This window comes from Bombina bombina, chromosome 7, assembly GCF_027579735.1.
Source record: "Bombina bombina isolate aBomBom1 chromosome 7, aBomBom1.pri, whole genome shotgun sequence".
NCBI classification, from domain to species: Eukaryota; Metazoa; Chordata; class Amphibia; order Anura; family Bombinatoridae; genus Bombina; species Bombina bombina.
In genome coordinates, this window is record NC_069505.1 from 525,374,059 (window position 1) to 525,395,396 (window position 21,338).

Sequence of the window (21,338 nt, forward strand, 5' to 3'; positions counted from 1 at the left end):
CCACCTATCTGCAATTCACATCCCAGGAGTGGACAACTGGGAGGCGGATTATTTGAGTCGTCAGACTTTTCATCCGGGGGAGTGGGAACTCCACCCGGAGGTTTTTCGCCCAGTTAACTCAACTATGGGGCATTCCAGATATGGATCTGATGGCGTCTCGCCAGAACGCAAAGGTTCTTCGATACGGGTCCAGATCCAGGGATCCCAAGGCGACACTGGTGGATGCATTAGTGGCGCCTTGGTCGTTCAACCTAGCTTAGATATTTCCACCGTTCCCTCTCCTTCCCAGGCTTGTAGCCAGGATCAAACAGGAGCAGGCCTCGGTGATTCTAATAGCCCCTGCGTGGCCACGCACAACTTGGTATGCAGACCTGGTAAATATGAAATCGGCTCCACCACGGAAGCTACCTTTTGAGACAGGATCTTCTAGTACAAGGTCCATTCGAACATCCAAATCTAGTCTCTCTGCAACTGACTGTTTGGAAATTGAACGCTTGATTTTATCTAAGCGTGGGTTTTCAGATTCAGTTATAGATACTCTGGTCCAAGCCAGAAAACCTGTGACTAGGAAGATTTACCATAAGATATGGAAAAAATATATCTGTTGGTGCGAATCCAAGGGATTCTCTTGGAGTAAAATTAAAATTCCAAGGATACTTCCTTTCTCCAAAAGGGTTTGGATAAAGGGTTGTCAGCGAGTTCTCTTAAAGGACAGATATCTGCTCTGTCTGTTTTGTTGCACAAACGTCTGGCAGCAGTGCCAGATGTACAGGCGTTTGTACAGGCGTTAGTTAGAATCAAGCCTGTTTACAGACCCATGACTCCTCCTTGGAGTCTAAATTTAGTTCTTTCTGTTCTTCAGGGGGTTCCGTTTGAACCCATGCATTCCATAGATATTAAGTTACTATCTTGGAAAGTTCTTTTTTTGGTTGCTATTTCTTCTGCTAGAAGAGTTTCTGAATTATCTGCTTTGCAGTGTACGTCTCCCTATCTGGTATTCCATACAGATAAGGTAGTTTTACGTACCAAGCCTGGTTTTCTTTCAAGGGTGGTTCCAACAGGAATATTAACCAGGAAATTGTTGTTCCTTCTCTGTGTCCGAATCCAGTTTCAAAGAAGGAACGCTTGTTACACAATCTAGATGTGGTCCGTGCTTTAAAGTTCTATTTAGAAGCAACAAAGGATTTCAGACAGACGTCATCCTTGTTTGTTGTGTATTCTGGTAAGATGAGAGGGCAGAAAGCTACTGCTACCTCTCTTTCTTTTTGGCTGAAAAGCATCATCCGATTGGCTTATGAGACTGCCGGACGGCAGCCTCCTGAACGAATTACAGCTCATTATACTAGAGCTGTGGCTTCCACATGGACTTCCAAGAACGAGGCTTCTGTTGATCAGATCTGTAAGGCAGCGACTTGGTCTTCTCTGCATACTTTTGCCAAATTTTACAAATTCGATATTTATGCTTCTTCGGAGGCTATTTTTGGGAGAAAGGTTTTGCAAGCCGTGGTGCCTTCCGTTTAGGTAACCTGGTTTGCTCCCTCCCTTCATCCGTGTCCTAAAGCTTTGGTATTGGTTCCCACAAGTAAGGATGAAGCCGTGGACCGGACACACCAATGTTGGAGAAAACAGAATTTATGTTTACCTGATAAATTTCTTTCTCCAACGGTGTGTCCGGTCCACGGCCGCCCTGGTTTTTAATCAGGTTTGAAAATTTTCTTTCTTTATATACTACAGTCACCACGGCACCCTATAGTTTCTCCTTTTTCTCCTAACCGTCGGTCGAATGACTGGGGGGCGGAGCCAGAGGGGGAGCTATATGGACAGCTCTTGCTGGGTGCTCTCTTTGCCATTTCCTGTAGGGGAAGAGAATATCCCACAAGTAAGGATGAAGCCGTGGACCGGACACACCGTTGGAGAAAGAAATTGATCAGGTAAACATAAATTATTTTTTTATGTAAAGAAAGTGTGTCTAAGGATGATTCCCAGTCTGAAGAGAATTAGGATATGCCATCTAATTCTCCCCAAGTGTCACAACTATTAATGCCCACACAAATGACGCCGAGTTCCTCAAGAGTGTCTAATTCCTTTACTCTGCAGGATATGGCTGCATTTATGTCAACTACCCTTACAGAGGTATTATCTAAGTTACCAGTGTTACAGGGTAAACGCAGTAGGACAGGAATTAATTTCAATACTGAGTCCTCTGATGCTTTGTTGGCTATTTCCGATATGCCCTCACAGGGATCTGAGTTGGAGGTTAGGGAAATTTTGTCTGAGGGAGAACTTTCGCATCCTGGAAGTATGTTACCTCAGACAGATTCAAATGTTACGTCCTTTAAATTTAAGCTAGAACACCTCCGTCTGTTACTTCGGGAGGTATTGGCGACTCTGGATGACTGTGACCCTATTATGGTTCCACCAGAGAAATTGTGTAAAATGGACAAATATCTAGAAGTTCCCACTTACACTAATGTTTTTTAAGAGAATTTCGAACATTAAGGAGTGGGATAGACCGGGTATACCGTTTCCCCCCCCCCCCCCCTCCTAATTTTAAGAAAATGTATCCCATTTCAGACACCATTCGGGACTCCTGACAGACTGTCCCTAAGGTAGAGGGAGCTATATCTACCCTGGCTAAACGTACAACTATTCCTATTGAGGACAGTTGTGCCTTCAATGACCCTATGGATAAAAAATTAGAGGGTCTTCTAAAGAAGTTATTTATTCATCAGGGTTTCCTTTTACAACCAACAGCCTGCATTGTTCCAGTAGCTTTCTGGTTTGATGCCTTGGAAGAGTCTCTTAAGGTTGAGACTCCCTTAGAGGATATTTTGGATAGAATTAAGGCTCTTAAGCTAGCTAATTCTTTTGTCACAGATGCCGCCTTTCAAATTGCTAAATTGGTGGCTAAAAATGCAGGATTTGGCATTTTAGCGCATAGAGAGATATGGTTTGCTGATGTGTCCTCTAAGTCAAAGCTTTTGGCTATTCCTTTCAAGGGTAAGACCCTATTCAGGCCTTGGCTGAAGGAAATAATTTCTGACATTACTGGAGGTAAAGGTCATGCTCTACCTCAGGATAGGTCTGTTAAGAATAGGGGTAAACAAAATAATTTTCGTTCCTTTCGGAACTTTAAGGAAGTATTCTCTTCTTCCTCTTCCTCCACAAAGCAGGAAGGGAATTTTGCTCAGGCCAAGTCCGTCTGGAGACCCAACCAGGCTTGGAACAAGGGTAAACAACCCAAGAAGCCCGCTGCTGCTACCAAGACATACAGACACAATGTTATCCTTTCTGAGAACTCACAGTTGGAAAGTGAATCTAGAAAAGAGTTCACTAATTCCGCAGACAAAGGTTCCCTTCCTGGGAACACTGATAGATTCTGTAGCAATTAAGATTTCTCTGACGGAGGTCAGGAAATCAAAGATTCTAAATCCTTGTTGGACCCTTCAGTCCAATCCTCGGCCTTCAGTGGCCCAGTGTATGGAGGTGATTGGATTGATAGTGGCAGCAATGGACATCATTCCATTTGCTCAGTTTCATCTCAAACCACTGCAACTGTGCATGCTCAATCAGTGGAATGGGGACTATATGAATTTGTCTACTCTGATAAATCTGGATCAAGAGACCAGAAACTCTCTTCTTTGGTGGTTGTCACCGGATCATCTGTCCCAGGGGACGTGTTTCCGCAGACCCTCATGGGCGATAGTGACAACGGACGCCAGTCTTCTGAGCTGGGGTGCAGTCTGGAATTCCCTGAGAGATCAGGGTGTGTGGACTCAGTTGGAGGCTCTACTTCCAATCAACATTCTGGAATTGAGAGCAATATTCAATATGCTCCTGGCATGGCCTCGGTTGGCTTCGGCCAAATTCATCAGGTTCCAGACGGACAATATCACGACTGTGGCTTACATCAATCATAAGGGAGGAACGAGGAGTTCCTTAGCGATGTCAGAAGTATCCAAGATAATTCAGTGGGCGGAGACTCACTCTTGTTATCTGTCAGCAATCTATATCCCAGGTGTAGACAACTGGGAAGCGGATTATTTAAGCCGTCAGGCTTTTCATCCGGGGGAGTGGGAACTCCATCCGGAGGTATTTGCCTCTCTGATTCTTCGATGGGGCAAACCGGAGTTGGATCTGATGGCGTCTCGACAGAATACCAAACTCCCAAGATACGGCTCCAGGTCGAGAGATCCTCAGGCCGAACTAATAGATGCCTTGGACGTTCAACCTGGCTTATGTGTTTCCACCGTTTCCTCTCCTTCCCCGTGTGATCGCTCGGATCAAACAGGAGAGAGCTTCCGTAATTCTAATAGCGCCTGCCTGGCCACGCATGACTTGGTATGCAGATCTAGTGGACATGTCCTCTCTGCCCCTGTGGAAACTACCAGTGAGACAGGACCTTCTCATTCAAGGTCCTTTTCATCATCCAAATCTAATTTCTCTGCAGCTGACTGCTTGGAGATTGAACGCTTGATTTTATCTAAGCGGGGATTCTCTGATGCGGTCATTGATACTTTGATTCAGGCGCGTAAGCCTGTCACTAGAAAGATTTATCATAAGATATGGCGTAAATATATTTTTGGGTGTTAATCCAAGGGTTACTCATGGAGTAAGGTTAGCATTCCTAGGATTCTGTCTTTTCTCCAAGAAGGATTGGAGAAAGGGTTATCAGCAAGTTCCTTAAAGGGACAGATTTTTGCTTTGTCAATTTTGCTTCACAAACGTTTGGCTGGTGTTCCAGACATTCAGTCTTTTTGTCAGGCTCTAACCAGAATTAAGCCTGTATTTAGACCAATTGCTCCACCTTGGAGTTTGAATTTAATTCTTAGTGTTCTTCAAGGAGTTCCGTTTGAACCCATGCATTCCATAGATATTAAGTTGTTATCTTGGAAGGTTTTATTTTTGGTTGCTATTTCTACTGCTCGTAGAGTTTCAGAGCTTTCAGCATTACAATGTGATTCGCCTTATCTTATCTTTCATTCTGATAATGTGGTTTTACGTACCAAACCTGGGTTCCTCCCTAAGGTTGTTTCAAATAAGAATATTAATCAGGAAATCGTTGTTCCTTCTTTATGTCCTAATCCTTCTTCTAAGAAGGTGCGTAAATTGCATAATCTGGACGTGGTCCGTGCCTTGAAGTTTTACTTGCAGGTGACTAAGGATTTCCTTCAGTCTTCTTCATTATTCATTGTTTATTCTGGAAAGCGTAGGGGTCAGAAAGCTACGGCTACCTCTCTTTCTTTCATGTAATTGGCAAGAGTCCATGAGCTAGTGACATATGGGATATACATTCCTACCAGGAGGGGCAAAGTTTCCCAAACTTCAAAATGCCTATAAATACACCCCCCATCACACCCACAATTCAGTTTTACAAACTTTGCCTCCTATGGAGGTGGTGAAGTAAGTTTGTGCTAGATTTCTACATTGATATGCGCTTCTCAGCATGCTGAAGCCCGGTTCCTCTCAGAGTGCAGTGTATGACAGAGGGATGTGAAGGGAGTATTACCTATTGAATGCAATGGTCATCCTAATGGGGATCTATTTCATAGGTTCTCTGTTATCGGTCGTAGAGATTCATCTCCTACCTCCCTTTTCAGATCGATGATATACTCTTATATACCATTACCTCTGCTGATTCTCGTTTCAGTGCTGGTTTGGCTATCTACTTTATGTAGATGAGTGTCTTTTGGTAAGTATGTTTTCCTTTATTAAGACACTCTTAGCTATGGTTTGGCACTTTAAATGTAAAGTTCTAAATATAATGTTTGTACTTATATTTGCCATGATTCAGGTTTATCAGTATATTTCCTTTTTTACAGACTGTCAGTTTCATTTTGGGAGATGCACATATAAAAAATTTTCTTCTTACCTGAAATTTTTCAAATTGACTTTTTTTCTAAATTGCAGGCTGTTAGGCATGCGGGTGCGCAAAATGCTATAATTTATTGCGTCATTTTTGGCGCAAGATTTTTTTTGGAGCGAGAATTAAGTTTGCTGACTTATTTTCGTCATTTCCCGCGTTTTACTTGGCGCCGAGAATTTTCACGTAGTTGCGTCATCTATGACGCTCGTGTTTGTTGCAGACGTTTTTGGCGCAAAAAAATATTTTGTCAGTTGTGGGCGTCATACTTGGCGCCAGACTTTTGACATTATTTAAGTCTTCATATATATTTGCTTCTGGTTTCCAGAGGTTTATTCTGTTTGCATTTTTTCCCATTCCTGAAACTGTCATTTAAGGAAATTGATAATTTTGCTTTATATGTTGTTTTTTCTATTACATATTGCAAGATGTCCCAATCTGACCCTGTATCAGAATCTACTTCTGGAAATACTGCTACCTGATGTCGGTTCTACCAAAGCTAAGTGCATTTGTTGTAAACTTGTGGTAACTGTTCCTCCGGCTGTAGTTTGTGTTAGTTGTCATGATAAACTTTCTAAAGCAGACAGTATTTCCATTAGTAGTAGTCCATTACCTGTTGTTGTTCCTTCAACATCTAATGTTCAGGATATTCCTGTTAATGTGAGAGAATTTGTTTCTAATTCTATTCAGAAGGCCCTGTCTGTTATACCACCTTCTAATAAACGTAAAAGGTCTTTTAAAACTTATCATAAATTCGATGAATTTTTAAATGACCGACGGCATTCTGATTTATCTATCTCTGATGAGGATCTATCTGGTTCAGAAGATTCTGCCACTGACATAACTTCATATTTATTTAAAATGGAGTATATTCGTTTTTTATTAAAAGAGGTGTTGATTGCATTAGATATGGAGGAGACTAGTCCTCTTGATATTAAAACCAGTAAACGTTTAAATTAGGTTTTTAAACCTCATGTAGTTATTCCAGAGGTTTTTCCAGTTCCTGATGCTATTTCAGAAGTAATTTCTAGGGAATGGAATAGTCTGGGTACTTCATTTACTCCTTCTTCAAGGTTTAAGAGACTGTACCCTTTGCCGACTGATAGATTGGAGTTTTGGGAAAAGATCCCCAAAGTTGATGGGGCTATCTCTGTTCTTGCTAAGCGTACTACTATTTCTACGGCAGATAGGACTTCTTTTAAAGATCCTTTAGATAGGAAGCTTGAATCTTATCTAAGGAAGGATTATTTATGTTCAGGTCATCTTCTTAGGCCTGCTATTTCTTTGGCTGATGTTGCTGCAGCTTCAACTTTTTGGTTGGAAACTTTAGCGCAACAAGTACCAAATCCTAATATGTGTAGCATTGTTAAGCTAATTCAACATGCTAATAATTTCATTTGTGATGCCATTTTTGATATCATTAGAATTGATGTCAGGTATATGTATTTAGCTATTTTAGCTAGAAGAGCTTTATGGCTTAAATCTTGGAATGCGTATATGACTTCTAAGTCAACGTTGCTATCTCTATCTTTCCAAGGTAATAAATTATTTGGTTCTCAGTTGGATTCTATAATTTCAACTGTCACTGGGGGGAAGGGAGCCTTTTTGCCTCAGGATAAAAAATCTAAGGGTAAATTTAGGGCTGCTAACCGTTTTTGTTCTTTTTGTCAGAATAAGGAACAGAAACCTGACCCTTCCCCTAAAGGAACGGTTTCCAATTGGAAGCCTTCTCCAGTCTGGAATAAATCCAAGCCTTTTAGAAAATCAAAACCAGCCCCCAAGTCTGCATGAAGGTGCGGCCCTCATTCCAGCGCAGCTGGTAGGGGGCAGACTTCGATTTTTCAAAGATGTTTGGATCAATTCAATCCAAAATCATTGGATTCAGAACATTGTTTCTCAAGGGTACAGAATAGGTTTCAAGATAAGACCGCCTGTGAGAAGTTTCTTTATCTCACACATTCCAGTGAACCCAGTAAAAGCTCAGGCTTTCCTGAAGTGTGTTTCTGACCTGGAGTTATCCTGGGTAATTGTGCCAGTTCCATATCTGGAACGGGGTCTGTGGTTTTATTCAAATCTGTTCATTGTTCCAAAGAAAGAGAATTTTTTCAGACTAGTTCTGGATCTAAAAATTTTGAATCCTTATGTAAGAATACCTACATTCAAAATAGTGACTATAAGGACTATTCTGCCTTTTGTTCAGCAAGGGCATTATATGTCCACAATAGACTTACAGGATGCATATCTTCATATTCCGATTCATCCAGATCATTATCGGTTCCTGAGATTCTCTTTTCTAGACAAGCATTACCAATTTGTTGCTCTTCCTTTTGGCCTAGCAACAGCTCCAAGGATCTTTTCAAGGGTTCTCTGTGCCCTTCTCTCTGTAATAAGAGAGCGGGGTATTGCGGTGTTTCCTTATTTGGACGATATCTTGGTACTTGCTCAGTCTTTACATTTTGCAGAATCTCACACGAATCAACTAGTGTTGTTTCTTCAAAGACATGGTTGGAGGATCAATTTACCAAAAAGTTCCTTGATTTCTCAGAAAAGGGTAACCTTTTTAGGATTCCAAATAGATTCAGTATCCATGACTTTGTCTCTAACAGACAAAAGACGTCTGAAATTGGTTTCGGCCTGTCAGAACCTTCAGTCTCAGTCATTCCCTTCAGTAGCTATGTGCATGGAGGTTTTAGGTCTCATGACTGCAGCATTGGACGCGATCCCCTTTGCTCGTTTTCACATGAGACCTCTTCAGCTTTGTATGCTGAACCAATGGTGCAGGGATTATACAAAGATATCACAATTAATATCCTTAAATCCCAATATTCGACTATCTCTGACTTGGTGGTTAGATCACCACCATTTGGTTCAGGGGGCCTCTTTTGTTCATCCAACTTGAACTGTGATTTCAACAGATGCAAGTCTTTCAGGTTAGGGAGCTGTCTGGGGATCTCTGACAGTGCAGGGGGTTTGGAAATCTCAAGAGGCGAGATTACCAATCAATATTTTGGAACTCCGTGCGATTCTCAGAGCTCTTCAGTTTTGGCCTCTTCTGAAGAGAGAACCGTTTATTTGTTTTCAGACAGACAATGTCACAACCGTGGCATATGTCAATCATCAAGGTGGGACTCACAGTCCTCAAGCTATGAAAGAAGTATCTCGGATACTTGCATGGGTGGAATCCTGCTCTTGTCTAATCTCTGCGGTCCATATCCCAGGTATAGACAATTGGGAAGCGGATTATCTCAGTCGCCAGACTTTACATCCGGGAAAATGGTCTCTTCACCCATATGTGTTTCTTCAGATTGTTCAGATGTGGGGGCTTCCAGAAATAGATCTGATGGCTTCTCATCTAAACAGGAAACTTCCCAGGTATCTGTCCAGGTCCAGGGATCCTCAGGCGGAAGCAGTGGATGCTTTGTCACTTTCTTGGAATTATCAACCTGCTTATCTCTTTCCGCCTCTAGTTCTTCTTCCAAGAGTGATTTCCAAAATCATAATGGAGCGTTCATTTGTACTGCTGGTGGCTCCAGCATGGCCACACAGGTTTTGGTATGCGGATCTTCTTGTTCGGATGTCCAGTTACCAACCTTGGCCACTTCCGTTAAGGCCAGACCTTCTATCTCAAGGTCCATTTTTCCATCAGGATCTCAAATCATTAAATTTGAAGGTATGGAGATTGAACGTTTAGTGCTTAGTCATAAAGGTTTCTCTGACTCAGTGATTAATACTATGTTGCAGGCTTGCAAATCTGTGTCTAGAAAGATTTATTACCGAGTTTGTAAGACTTACATTTCATGGTGTTATTCTCATAAATTTTCTTGGCATTCTTTTAGAATTCCTAGAATTTTATAGTTTCTTCAGGATAGTTTGGATAAGGGTTTGTCTGCAAGTTCCTTGAAAGGATAAATCTCTGCTTTTTCTGTTCTGTTTCACAAAAAAATTGCTTATCTTCCTGACATTCTTTGTTTTGTACAGGCTTTAGTTGTCATTAAGCCAATTTCTCCTCCTTGGAGTCTTAATTTGGTTTTGAGAGCTTTGCAGGCTCCTCCGTTTGAGCCTATGCATTATCTGGACATTAAATTACTTTCTTGGAAAGTATTGTTTCTTTTGGCCATCTCTTCTGCTAGAAGAGTTTCTGAATTATCTGCTCTTTCTTGTGAATCTCCTTTTCTGATTTTTCATCAGGATAAGGCGCTTTTGCTGACTTCTTTTAAATTTTTACCTAAAGTTGTGAATTCCAATAACATTAGTAGAGAAATTGTTGTCCCTTCATTGTGTCCTAATCCTAAGAATTCTTGGACGTGGTTAGAGCTTTGAAATATTATGTTGAAGCTACTAAAGATTTCAGTAAGACTTCTAGTCTATTTGTTATTTTTTCTGGTTCTAGGAAAGGTCAGAAGACTTCTGCCATTTCTTTGGCGTCTTGGTTAAAGCTTTTGATTAATCATGCTTATTTGGATTCGGGTAAATTCCCGCCTCAGAGGATTACGGCTCATTCTACTAGGTCAGTTTCTACTTCCTGGGCTTTTAACCCCTTAATGACCACAATGTACCCTGTATGTCACTGGTCATTAAGGGTTTTTTCAGGACATAATAGCACAAGTCTAGCAAGAACACGCTATTAATGCCCTCCCTCCAGAAGGCTTTGTGGAATAGAGCAGTCTCAACGCTGGTGGCAAGACCACGTTATAAAACAATCAACTCCCAAAAAAAGGCCAGCGACATACAGGGTACGTCGCTGGTCCTTAAGGGGTTAAAGGGAACCACAACACCTGCTTGACATGTTTTAAACTAACTTTTTTTAATTGTGCAAAATAAACTAACAAACTATTCTGTATGCAGTATTTTCATCTTACTGCATTCTGTTGTAGATAAAAGCTTTATCATTTAAACGTTGCTCTTCAGCCTTGTACCTGCAAAGTAAGCTGCCATATTGCAAAGTTAATTCCACAACAGTGGGTCACGTGATGCACACGGCACCTTCTATTGCTAAAGTTGAGGAAGCAGATTAAGATCTGCAGTGTCTAAGAAGAACGGCTTCAGGCAGACAGGCACTGTTATGTTTAAAAATAGCACGAGCAGGGAAGTAATTGTGAGGGGGAGGAGAGGGAGGAAAGAAAGCAAACACTCTGCATATAAAATTGTAAGGAGACATTTGCATTCATCTATATACTTACTCCGGAGACTTTCTTCCCTCTGTGCATTCCTCTCCTCCCCCTGTGCATTCTTCTCCTCCCCCTTCCTTCCCTGCGTGTGCTATTTATAAACATAACAGTGCCTGTCTGCCTGAAGCGTTCTTCTAAGACACTGCAGGGCTCAATCTGCTTCCTTCAGAAATAGAAGGTGCCGTGTGCATCACCTGACCCACTGTTGTGGAAGAACGTGCGTTCTAATATGGCAGCTTACTTTGCAAGTACAAGGCTGCAGAGCAATGTTTAAATGATAAAGCTTTTACCTACAAAATAATGCAGTAAGATTAAAACTGCATACAGAATTAAAGTCAGTATATTTTGCATAATTAGAAAAAGTTGGTTTAAAATATTTCAAGCAGGTGTTGTGGTTCCCTTTAAGAATGAAGCTTCTGTTGATCAGATTTGCAAAGCAGCAACTTGGTCTTCTTTGCATACTTTTACTTAATTCTACCATTTTGATGTTTTCTCTTCTTCAGAAACAGTTTTTGGTAGAAATGTTCTTCAGGCAGCTGTTTCAGTTTGATTCTTCTGCTTATAATTTCAGTTGTTTTCATTATAAAGATTAAAACTTTTTGATTTGGGTTGTGGATTCTTTTTTCAGCGGAATTGGCTTTCTTTATTTTTATCCCTGCCTCTCTAGTGACTCTTGCGTGGAGTTCCACATCTTGGGTATTTGCTATCCCATACGTCACTAGGTCATGGACTCTTGCCAATTACATGAAAGAAAACATAATTTATGTAAGAACTTACCTGATAAATTCATTTCTTTCATATTGGCAAGAGTCCATGAGGCCCAACCTTTTTGTGGTGGTTATGATTTTTTTGTATAAAGCACAATTATTCCAATTCCTTGTTGATGCTTTTTACTCCTTTCTTTATCACCCCACTTCTTGGCTATTCGCTAAACTGAATTGTGGGTGTGGTGGGAGGTGTATTTATAGGCATTTTGAGGTTTGGGAAACTTTGCCCCTCCTGGTAGGAATGTATATCCCATACGTCACTAGCTCATGGACTCTTGCCAATATGAAAGAAATGAATTTATCAGGTAAGTTCTTCCATAAATTATGTTTTCTTTTTGGCTGAGGAGTATCATCCGCCTGGTGTATGAGACTGCTTGACAGCAGCCTCCTGAAAGAATTACGGCTCATTCTACTAGGGCTGTGACTTCCTCATGGGCTTTTAAAAACAATGCTTCTGTTGAACAGATTTGCAAGGCTGCGACTTGGTCGTCTCTTCATACTTTTTCCAAATTTTCCAAATTTGATACTTTTGCTTCTTCTGAGGCTGTTTTTGGGAGAAAGGTTCTTCAAGCAGTGGTGCCTTCCGTTTAGGTTCCTGTCTTGTCCCTCCCTTTCATCCGTGTCCTATAGCTTTGGTATTGGTATCCCACAAGTAAGAATGAAATCCGTGGACTCGTCATATCTTTGTAAAAGAAAAGGAAATTTATGCTTTCCTGATAAATTAATTTATTTTACGATATGACGAGTCCACGGCCCACCCTGTTCTTTTTAAGACAGATTTATTTTTTATAAACTTTAGTCACCTTTGCACCTTTAGCTTTTCCTTTCTCGGTCGAATGACTGGGGGTGGAGAGGAGGGAGGAGCTATATAGACAGCTCTGCTGTGGTGCTCTTTGCCACTTCCTGTTAGCAGGAGGATAAATCCCACAAGTAAGGATGAAATCCGTGGACTCGTCATATCGTAAAAGAAATTAATTTATCAGGTAAGCATAAAAATACAAAAGCATGTGATTAAGAGGCCGTCTATAGAGCCTTTGAAACTGGAAGAAATTTAGAGGTTTAAATGTTATAAAGTATATTAATATAACAATGTTGGTTGTGCAAACCAGGGCAATGGGTAGTAAAGGCGTTGTCTATCTTTTTAAAACAATAAAAAATGTTTGTTTAGACTGTTCCTTTAATGTTTATGTCCCTTTAACAAAGTGTGATAGTCTACAGCTGCTTGTTTTATATGTACATTATCTTGTGGTCTCTTGCAAGGTCAGCTAAATGAACCCTTTCCTAACGGTACTTATTTGTCTACATTGGAACAAATTTCCGATGTAAACAAATGAGTAAAAATTGAAATCATACGATCGTGTGATTTCAGTGATGGGATTGTGTCATGGGGGAGGCACCCCCTCCAGCCCGCGATCCCATTCAAGAAGTTCCTATGGCTTTAGTAGTAATTGGTACAGCCAAATGGCTAGCACTTTCCATGCCGTGCTAACGGCGCTAAAGCCCAGCGTAATTAAGATGCCATGGAAACATCCTAATGGCAGGAAGGGGTTAAGAAATAAAGTCTGAACATAAAAATGTATTGTTTGTTTCTTCTTTCTTTTTTTTTTCTGTTTTGTTTTGTTATGAACATATTGGAATATTAGCGACTTCTATTTTCCTGTTTTGGGGATGTTGGTTAATAAGACTCTCTGATCATAGGCCGAAACTAAAGTGGAGGAGCTTCCAAAAGAATTAAATGCCAAAGAGGTTGTAGAGGAAGCGGATGTAGAGGATGAAGAGGGTGAATGGGAAAGCGCCAGTGAAGAGGTAGGTGGATTAAATGGATCACATTTGTAATGGGACTGGTCATTGGGTCTGGTACATTACGTTCTGGTTTAAATAGCTTTGATGCTTAAATGGTGCTGCATAAACCAGCATGATTAAGGATGCATCATTTTAATTTTTCTCATATCTAACTCTTGCCCTCATGCACTCGCCCTACCGTAGTCCTAATGAATAACATTTTAAAGGTACATAATACCCATATGCTAAATAACATGAAAGTGATGCAGCATAACTGTAAAAAGCTGACAAGAAAATATCACCTGAACATCTCTATGTAAAAAAGGAAGATATTTTACCTAAAAAAAGTCAGCTCACAATAGTGAGTGCTCTTTGAACAGTTATACTTCAGCTAGTGTCACCTACATTTAAAAAATATTAGCCAATCCGCTTCAGTGCTGATGTCACACTTTGCTTTACTGTGATCTCACAAGATTTCACTGAAATCTCAGGATTTTTCATAGTAAACTTCCTTAAACTGAGGAGGGAAATAATCACTACCTACACATGCCAGATGCACGCTTCCGTGCAAGTCCCAGGACTAGCATCCGTATTGGCTGCTTAAAGTCCCTTTTATAATTGGATGTGGCTACTAAGGACATTTTGAGGTAAAATAAAAAAAATTTACACAGATTTCAGGTGATATTTCCTAGTCAGCTTTTCACAGCTATGTTTCATCACTTTCAAATGTTTAAACATTTGGGTATCATGTACCTTTAAGTTCAACACGCTACAACATAGTACTTTATTTGTTATCCAAGATTAAATTATTCCCAATAATTGTGGGTGTGATTTTCTGTATATTTAATAACCTATAAAAGGGCTTAGATTATGTTAGATGTTGCATAGATACTTTTTTTTATTAAGGTTATGTTCTGGGGTTTTTTGGACTATAAGGAATACAATTTCTCTTGCTAGGAGGAAACAAAGTCTGGGGTGTCTCCAAATCCACCCACAACTGAGGCAGAAGAAGCAGAGGATGTAGAAGATGAGGATGGTGAATGGGAAAGCGAAGAGGAGGTTGTAGTGATTGGCTGTTCAGTTGAAGAACAAAATCTAACTGTCACCCCCCAATCCTCTAGAAAAGAGCAAAAACCTTTGCAAAATGCAGAGACTCCCAAACCGACTACACCTCCGTCAAACACAGGAAGCCCAGAAGATTCAAAAGTGGAATCCTTCCCAACCACCCCTTTCTCCCCTGATGGATACCAACCAGTATCTGATTGGGGGGAAGAGATGGATCTTCTGTCCCCTCGAGAAAGCAGCAGTGAGGACAGCCCTCCTCAAGTGCCCAACAAAAGGGAGGCAGAAGTGAGGTCTATAGCCGATGTCTCTCTGACAGGTCAGTGATCAATATAGGGGAGAGATGTGAGATGGAAGGGAAAACGTGATACATTCTTTTGTAATTTTGGGAACCAATCACAAATATGGCGGCATTTTTAAACTTTACAGATTCCATAAAAGTGACACTTACAATTTGCGCCTTTTAATCTCTAAAATACATTATAGATAGTTTCATAACTATGTGGTTCTTGAGATTATAAATCCATCACCAACTTCTCTACCCCTGTAATTGATTTCTCTGTAACCTAAGAAGTAGGTTTTGGGGCGTCTGAGATTGCCCTGTACGATAACGACTATACTTCTAGAGGAACTACAGAAGGAAGACTAAGCTTATAAGATATTGTTATCTAATATATTGCAATTTATATAGGGTTTATATGACACCAAATAGGATGTCTTCTATCTGTGTCCACTGTCTTTCCTGTGCTGTAGTTTGTCCTTTTTTTTTTTTATCAACTGGTGACTTCTTTGTTCTTCCATCCATGCTTGCTCTTGGTTCTCCTGACCCTCTGTAGATGTGTGGTCTAGGCATTGCTCATTGAGTCTCCTCTCCATACCTTTGCTCATCTTTCACAGTCGTCTTCCATTTCCAGTATATATTTTTAGTTTTCTTCACTCTATCTTTTTTCCCTTCTAACTCTTCTTTCTATCTTCCACGTATACTGCACAAGGTGTATTGATGTTGGCTTTCCAACGGTTGCCATGTTACTAATTATTCTCTTCTCTTTTTTTAATTGCGTAAAGTTTTGGTTTTCAATCACTTAAGTTCAGTCTTCTAAAGAATGTCAGGTAGGTTGGACTGTGGTCTCCACGTGTCGCAAATTGGGCAGCAAAAAAAAACTTACATTGTATCCTCCTCTTCGCTGTGTTAAATGGAGCTGGAGATCTCATACGCTCATTCCTGTTTCTGTCCCAGTATTAGTAGGATTTTGGCTGCTACAATTCATTTTAATTATGATGGCTCTTCATATAGTTTAGGGAGTATTTTTATTTTTGTACAGCAAAAGTGACATCACACCGGCAACATGACAACTTCCTGTCCTCCATCAATTTTTAACGCTTTTAAAAATGTTTTTTATATTTTGGTTTGTTTTTGTACAGTGTCCTGTCTATGTACATATTATTAACAAATGTAAGGAGTATTTAAACCTTGCTGATACCGTTATTGGATGAATTGAGTACCAAAGTAACAATCAGGAATCAAATAACTATGTATGCACCATAAGTACAAATTTTAATTCTGAAAACCCTAAATTTTAAGATTTGTGTATTTTAAAATTTCCTACAGATTAATTCCGATTTACCGACCATCACAGTATTTTCTTCTTATCTTCGACCTTCCCGTGTCAAAAAAGTGATCTTTTTGCAAATGAAATTATGCAAATTTTAATCAACATGATCTTTTATATGATCTTTTTTTGGTCATATGTTTTGTGTTGTGCTGCTTTTAATCAATGTGTTTTTTATAGTCTGATATTTCTACTTTTAAGGGACGCAGTAATGATGATTGCTGAATGGTTATCTAATAAACAGCAGGTTCTACTTGTATTTTTAATGTACCACAAAATAAATTTGATGTTTTTATACAACTGGCTTTTAAATGATATCCAAGTTATTTATTTAAAAATAGTAATATATATATATATATAATATATAATCCAATCCAGAGTAGAGCACACTCTCTGAGGAAGGGGAGTGTGTCCCCGAAACGTTACACGACTAAAATTCACATTGGATTAAAAAAGACCAGTGAGTTTTATATGTGTATATATATGTGTGTGTATATATATATATATATATATATATATATATATATATATATATATGTGTATATTATGTTTGTGTGTATGTATGTGTGTATATATGTGTGTATATATATATATATATATTTATTTTTTCAATCCAAAGAGAGCACTCGCCGTAGTGTCACTTGTCTGACGGGGTCACTCACGAAAACTTTCACACGATGAAATAAACACGATTCTGGATTACGGCGACTGCTCTCTTTGGATTGATTAGGTGCACCCTAGTTTACAATTAGAGTGAGTGCTGGACCTTTTGCATATATATATATATATATATATATATATATATATATATCTCATTTTATATATTTTTTCTTCTTGTTTTCGGAAGGAATTCATATATTTCTTAAATATTTTGTATTCTTGAAGAAATCACAACATTCTGCTGATCTTTGGAAGTGAGATTTCTGCAATACATATTGTACATGATACTGCTCAACAATTGTACCATTTTAAAAAAGTTTTCAATTTACTTTTATTATCAAATTTGCTTTGTTCCCATGATTTTCTTTGTTGAAAAGATAACTACAGTGCAATCCACTAATATTGGTAAATATGAGAAAAGAAGGCTGTGAAAAATTGTCTTTGTTTAACCTTTTGATCTATTTGATATATTTTACATTTTTTTATTACACCTGGGTTACTAGGAACAGAAAACTGTTTGACTATGAGTTCCTATTTTACATGGGTTATAAATGAGGTAAGAAATAGGCCAAATGCCCTTAGTCATTCATCACAATGGTTGAGACCAAGGAATATAGCTGTGATGTGCGGCTAAAGGTCGTTGAGATTCACAAAATGGGAAATGGCTATAAGAAAATAGCAAAAGCATTGAAAATTCTTATTTCCACCATCATGACAATACTTAAAAGTTCCAGTCAATTGTAAATGTTATGAATCAACCTGGAAGAGGACGTGTGTCTATATTGTCTCAAGGCATTGTGAAAAGGATGGTTTGAGTCGCCAAAATATCTCCAAGGATCACAGCTGGAGAATTTCAAAAGTTAGTTGTGTCTTGGGGTCAGAAAGTCTTCAAAACTACAATCAGACGTCGCCTACATCACCTCAAGTTGTTTGGAAGGGTTTCAAGAAAAAAGCATTTACTCTCATCCAAAAACCAACGCAAGCTTCTTCAGTTTGTCAGACACTACTGGAACTTCAAATGGGATTGGGTTTTATGGTCAGATTAAACCAAAATTAGAGCTTTTCTGGCATTAAACACTAGAGCTGGTTTTGGCGCACACAGAGAGGTAGCCATATGGAAAAGTACCTCATGTTCACCGTTAAATATGGTGGTAGCTCTATAATGTTTTGGGGCTGTTTTTCTGCCAGAGAACCTGGACATTTTGTTAGGATACATGGCATCATGGACTATATCAAATATCAACAGATATTAAATAAACAGCTGACTGCCTCTGCCAGCTTAAAGCTTAAAATGGGCCGTGGTCGGATCTCCAAGCAGTCCAATGATCCAAAACAAACATCAACATCAACACAAAAACTTTACTGACCACAAAATCAAGCTCCATCCATGGCCATCCTAGTCCACTGACTTGACCCCCATAGAAAACATGTGGGGTGAACTGAAGAGGAGAGTCCACCCACATCTACATCTATATTTGAAGGATCTGGAGAGATTCTGTATGGAGGAATGTTCTCAGATCTATTGCCATGTATTCTCCAACCTCTTCAGACATTATAGGAGACAACTCAGAGCTGTTCTCTTGGCAAAGGGAGGTAGCACAAAGTATTGACTAAAAGGGTGCAAATAATTGTGCCACACATGTGTTTAAGAAAAACATCATTTTATTTTTGGATAAACCTGTGTTGTGTTTGCAATTGTTTGATATGCTTGAGAGCAGAGTATTTTTGTGTATTTTTTTAACAAAAGGGGGCCAATATTAGTGGAGGGCACTGAACGTAGGTGTCTGGAGCACCACATGGTAGGAAATAGTGCTGCCATCTAGTGCTCTTGCAAATGGATAACATTCTTGCAAAACTGCTGTCATATAGTGCTCCAGAAATGGGCAGGATCCTAAGCTTTTCAACAAAGGTATCAAGAGAATGAAGAACATTTGTTAATAGAAGTAAATTTGAAAGCTGTTGAAAATAACGTGCTCTGTCTAAATCGCAAAATAAATATTTTGGGTTTAAGTGACATTGGTGTAACTTGTTTTAGGCGTACATTATTTGCTTTACATGAAAATTACTTGTTTTTGGAAATATTTTTTTGTGTGCTTTTAGAAGATAATTTAGCGGACAACATTCTTTCGAAAGGAACAGTGCAAGTGAACCTTAATTACGCAGTATCTTAATGTGTGCAATGTTTAGCACATTAATTTATTTGTGGCTAGACGAAGAAATGCAGGCACTTCTCAGTGTGTAATCCAGTAAAAACAATCTTTTATTATGCTTCTTAAAAAACATATAGTCCATACAAATGGTAGACACACAGACAAGAGGGACAAACTGCCTGACGCGTTTCGCGCCCCCTAGTGGCGCTTAATCATAGGCTAACATGAATGAGGCTAGGTATCCCTTAGGTAGGAATTTGTTAACCCCTTCCTCCCAATACAGGTTACAATTAAAAACAAGATAAAATAAATGTATTTTCAATGGGTCAATTGGACATAGAATCGCAAACCAAGTATAATTATGATCCTATAATCAAATTTCAAATGAGGATACTGAATACACAAGACCTTATATAATATGATCCACTATATCCAAACATAATAGAGACAAGGAGGACTTTGACCAGAACAAAGTTTATAATTGTGTGGCAGTCCGCCAACAACAATGTGAGAATAAGAACAAGTATGGAAGAAAAAAAAACTAGCCCAACAGCAGAATGATCACACTAAGAATGTGCCTAAATCCTTTCTAAAAAAGGATGCAAAAAAGTAGCATTTAGTGCCTCAGAAGGGGAAACTCAGAAGTCAATACTACTGCAAGCTCCTTTTTCCTCCCTTTGTTCCTCTCTTCTTCACATTCTGCTTCCCTTTCTTTCTCTCCTTCTTCTTGTGTTTTTTACAGGAGTCCTCACGGACGGAAGTGGAAGCAACTTTACCGGTGGTTCGTCCGAAGACACAAAGGACAAAGAAAGAGACACAGAAGAAGGTGGAGGAAAGTCCAAAAAGAAAGGACAAAATTAATTGACTCTGCTCATGATATCTCAGATGGACTTAGCATCTATAACATATCACATTACAATCTAAGCCATGATGAAAAATCAGTTTTGTCTAAAGGGTTGGGCTTTGCCCCCTCAAATAGATATTTTCTAGTTTCAACACCCTATTAGACATAAACAAATTTATACGCAAACTAGCTTTTAAAAGATTTTTTGCATTGTCAAATAGGGATAACACTTCTTGTGACGATAGGGATACTAATATTATGATTGATAATGAACAGATAACAAATAAACCACATTTACCATTTAGTGATGCATGTGCATCACTAAAAAGAAGGCATCTAAGCAATTTTTTTGGTTCTGGACCATGGAAAGCACTTGTTTATTGGTGGGTGAATTTATCCACCAATCAGCAAGAACAACACAGTGTGTTCACCAAAAATGGGCCAGCATCTAAACTTACATTCTTGCATTTCAAATAAAGATACCAAGAGAATGAAGACAAATTGATAATAGGAGTAAATTAGAAAGTTGCTTAAAATTACACGCTCTATCTGAATCACGAAAGAAAAAATTTTGGTTCAGTGTCCCTTTAATGAATTGTGTAGTCCTGAAGTAGACCCTAATGTCCCATTTGACATACCTCAGAAACCCAAGAGGGGCACAGATCCACTTTCTATCCTGTTAATTTTAGGGGCCCAATGATCAACGCCTATCAAAAAGCTGTTCAAGATGATGTCCTTAAGTTAGAACAACAAATCAGCACTGACAAGGATACTGTCACCCTTAACCTGAAAAGCACAGAACGTACAGCACTTAAATCTCTACAAGATAACAGAGATAGTTATAAGAAATTCAGTCAAGGGTGGCAGTATCGTTGCGATGGATAAATCATTTTATTTTTAGGAAGCTCATAGACAGCTCTCTGACACTACTGTTTATTGCCAACTTCCATGCAATCCTGTTTTCATTTTTAAAAATGAAATGGCAAAACTCATTGATGATGGGATCATGCTAGGGGTATTTAATGTAAAGGAATGATGGGATCATACTAGAGGTATTTAATGTAAAGGATTGTGAGACACTGATCCCTGATAATCCAATCACACCCATTTTTCACCATGTCCCTAAGATCCACAAGAACAAATCCTGCCCACCATTTAGACCCATTGTGGCCGGAATTGGTTCACTTTTAGAGCCATTAGGTGAATGGCTGGACTCAGTCCTTCAACCCATAGCTAAAATGCAACTTTGTTATTTACAAGATACATCACATTTACTTCAAAAATTGGATACTCTTTAAGTGGCAAGAAGATTTCTTTTGGATTACTGCGGACATAACATCTCTATATACTAACCCCTGGCAAGAGCGGATAGTGCTTTTTGTCCACTACATTGACGAGCTGCTATTTGTGGTATGTAATAATCTAGATCCTA

General features: G+C 39.2%; 1 protein-coding gene across 3 annotated transcripts in view; it reads left to right on the top strand.

Annotated features, from left to right (window-relative positions):
• CCDC9 (coiled-coil domain containing 9) overlaps positions 1-21,338 on the top strand; it is a 453,629-nt gene that overhangs the window by 234,061 nt on the left and 198,230 nt on the right. For all 3 annotated transcript variants that reach the window (XM_053721824.1, XM_053721823.1, XM_053721825.1), the window contains exons 12-13: positions 13,497-13,604; positions 14,538-14,961. In XM_053721824.1, coding sequence (XP_053577799.1) covers positions 13,497-13,604; positions 14,538-14,961 — 532 coding nt within the window. The remainder of the gene's footprint in view (positions 1-13,496; positions 13,605-14,537; positions 14,962-21,338) is intronic.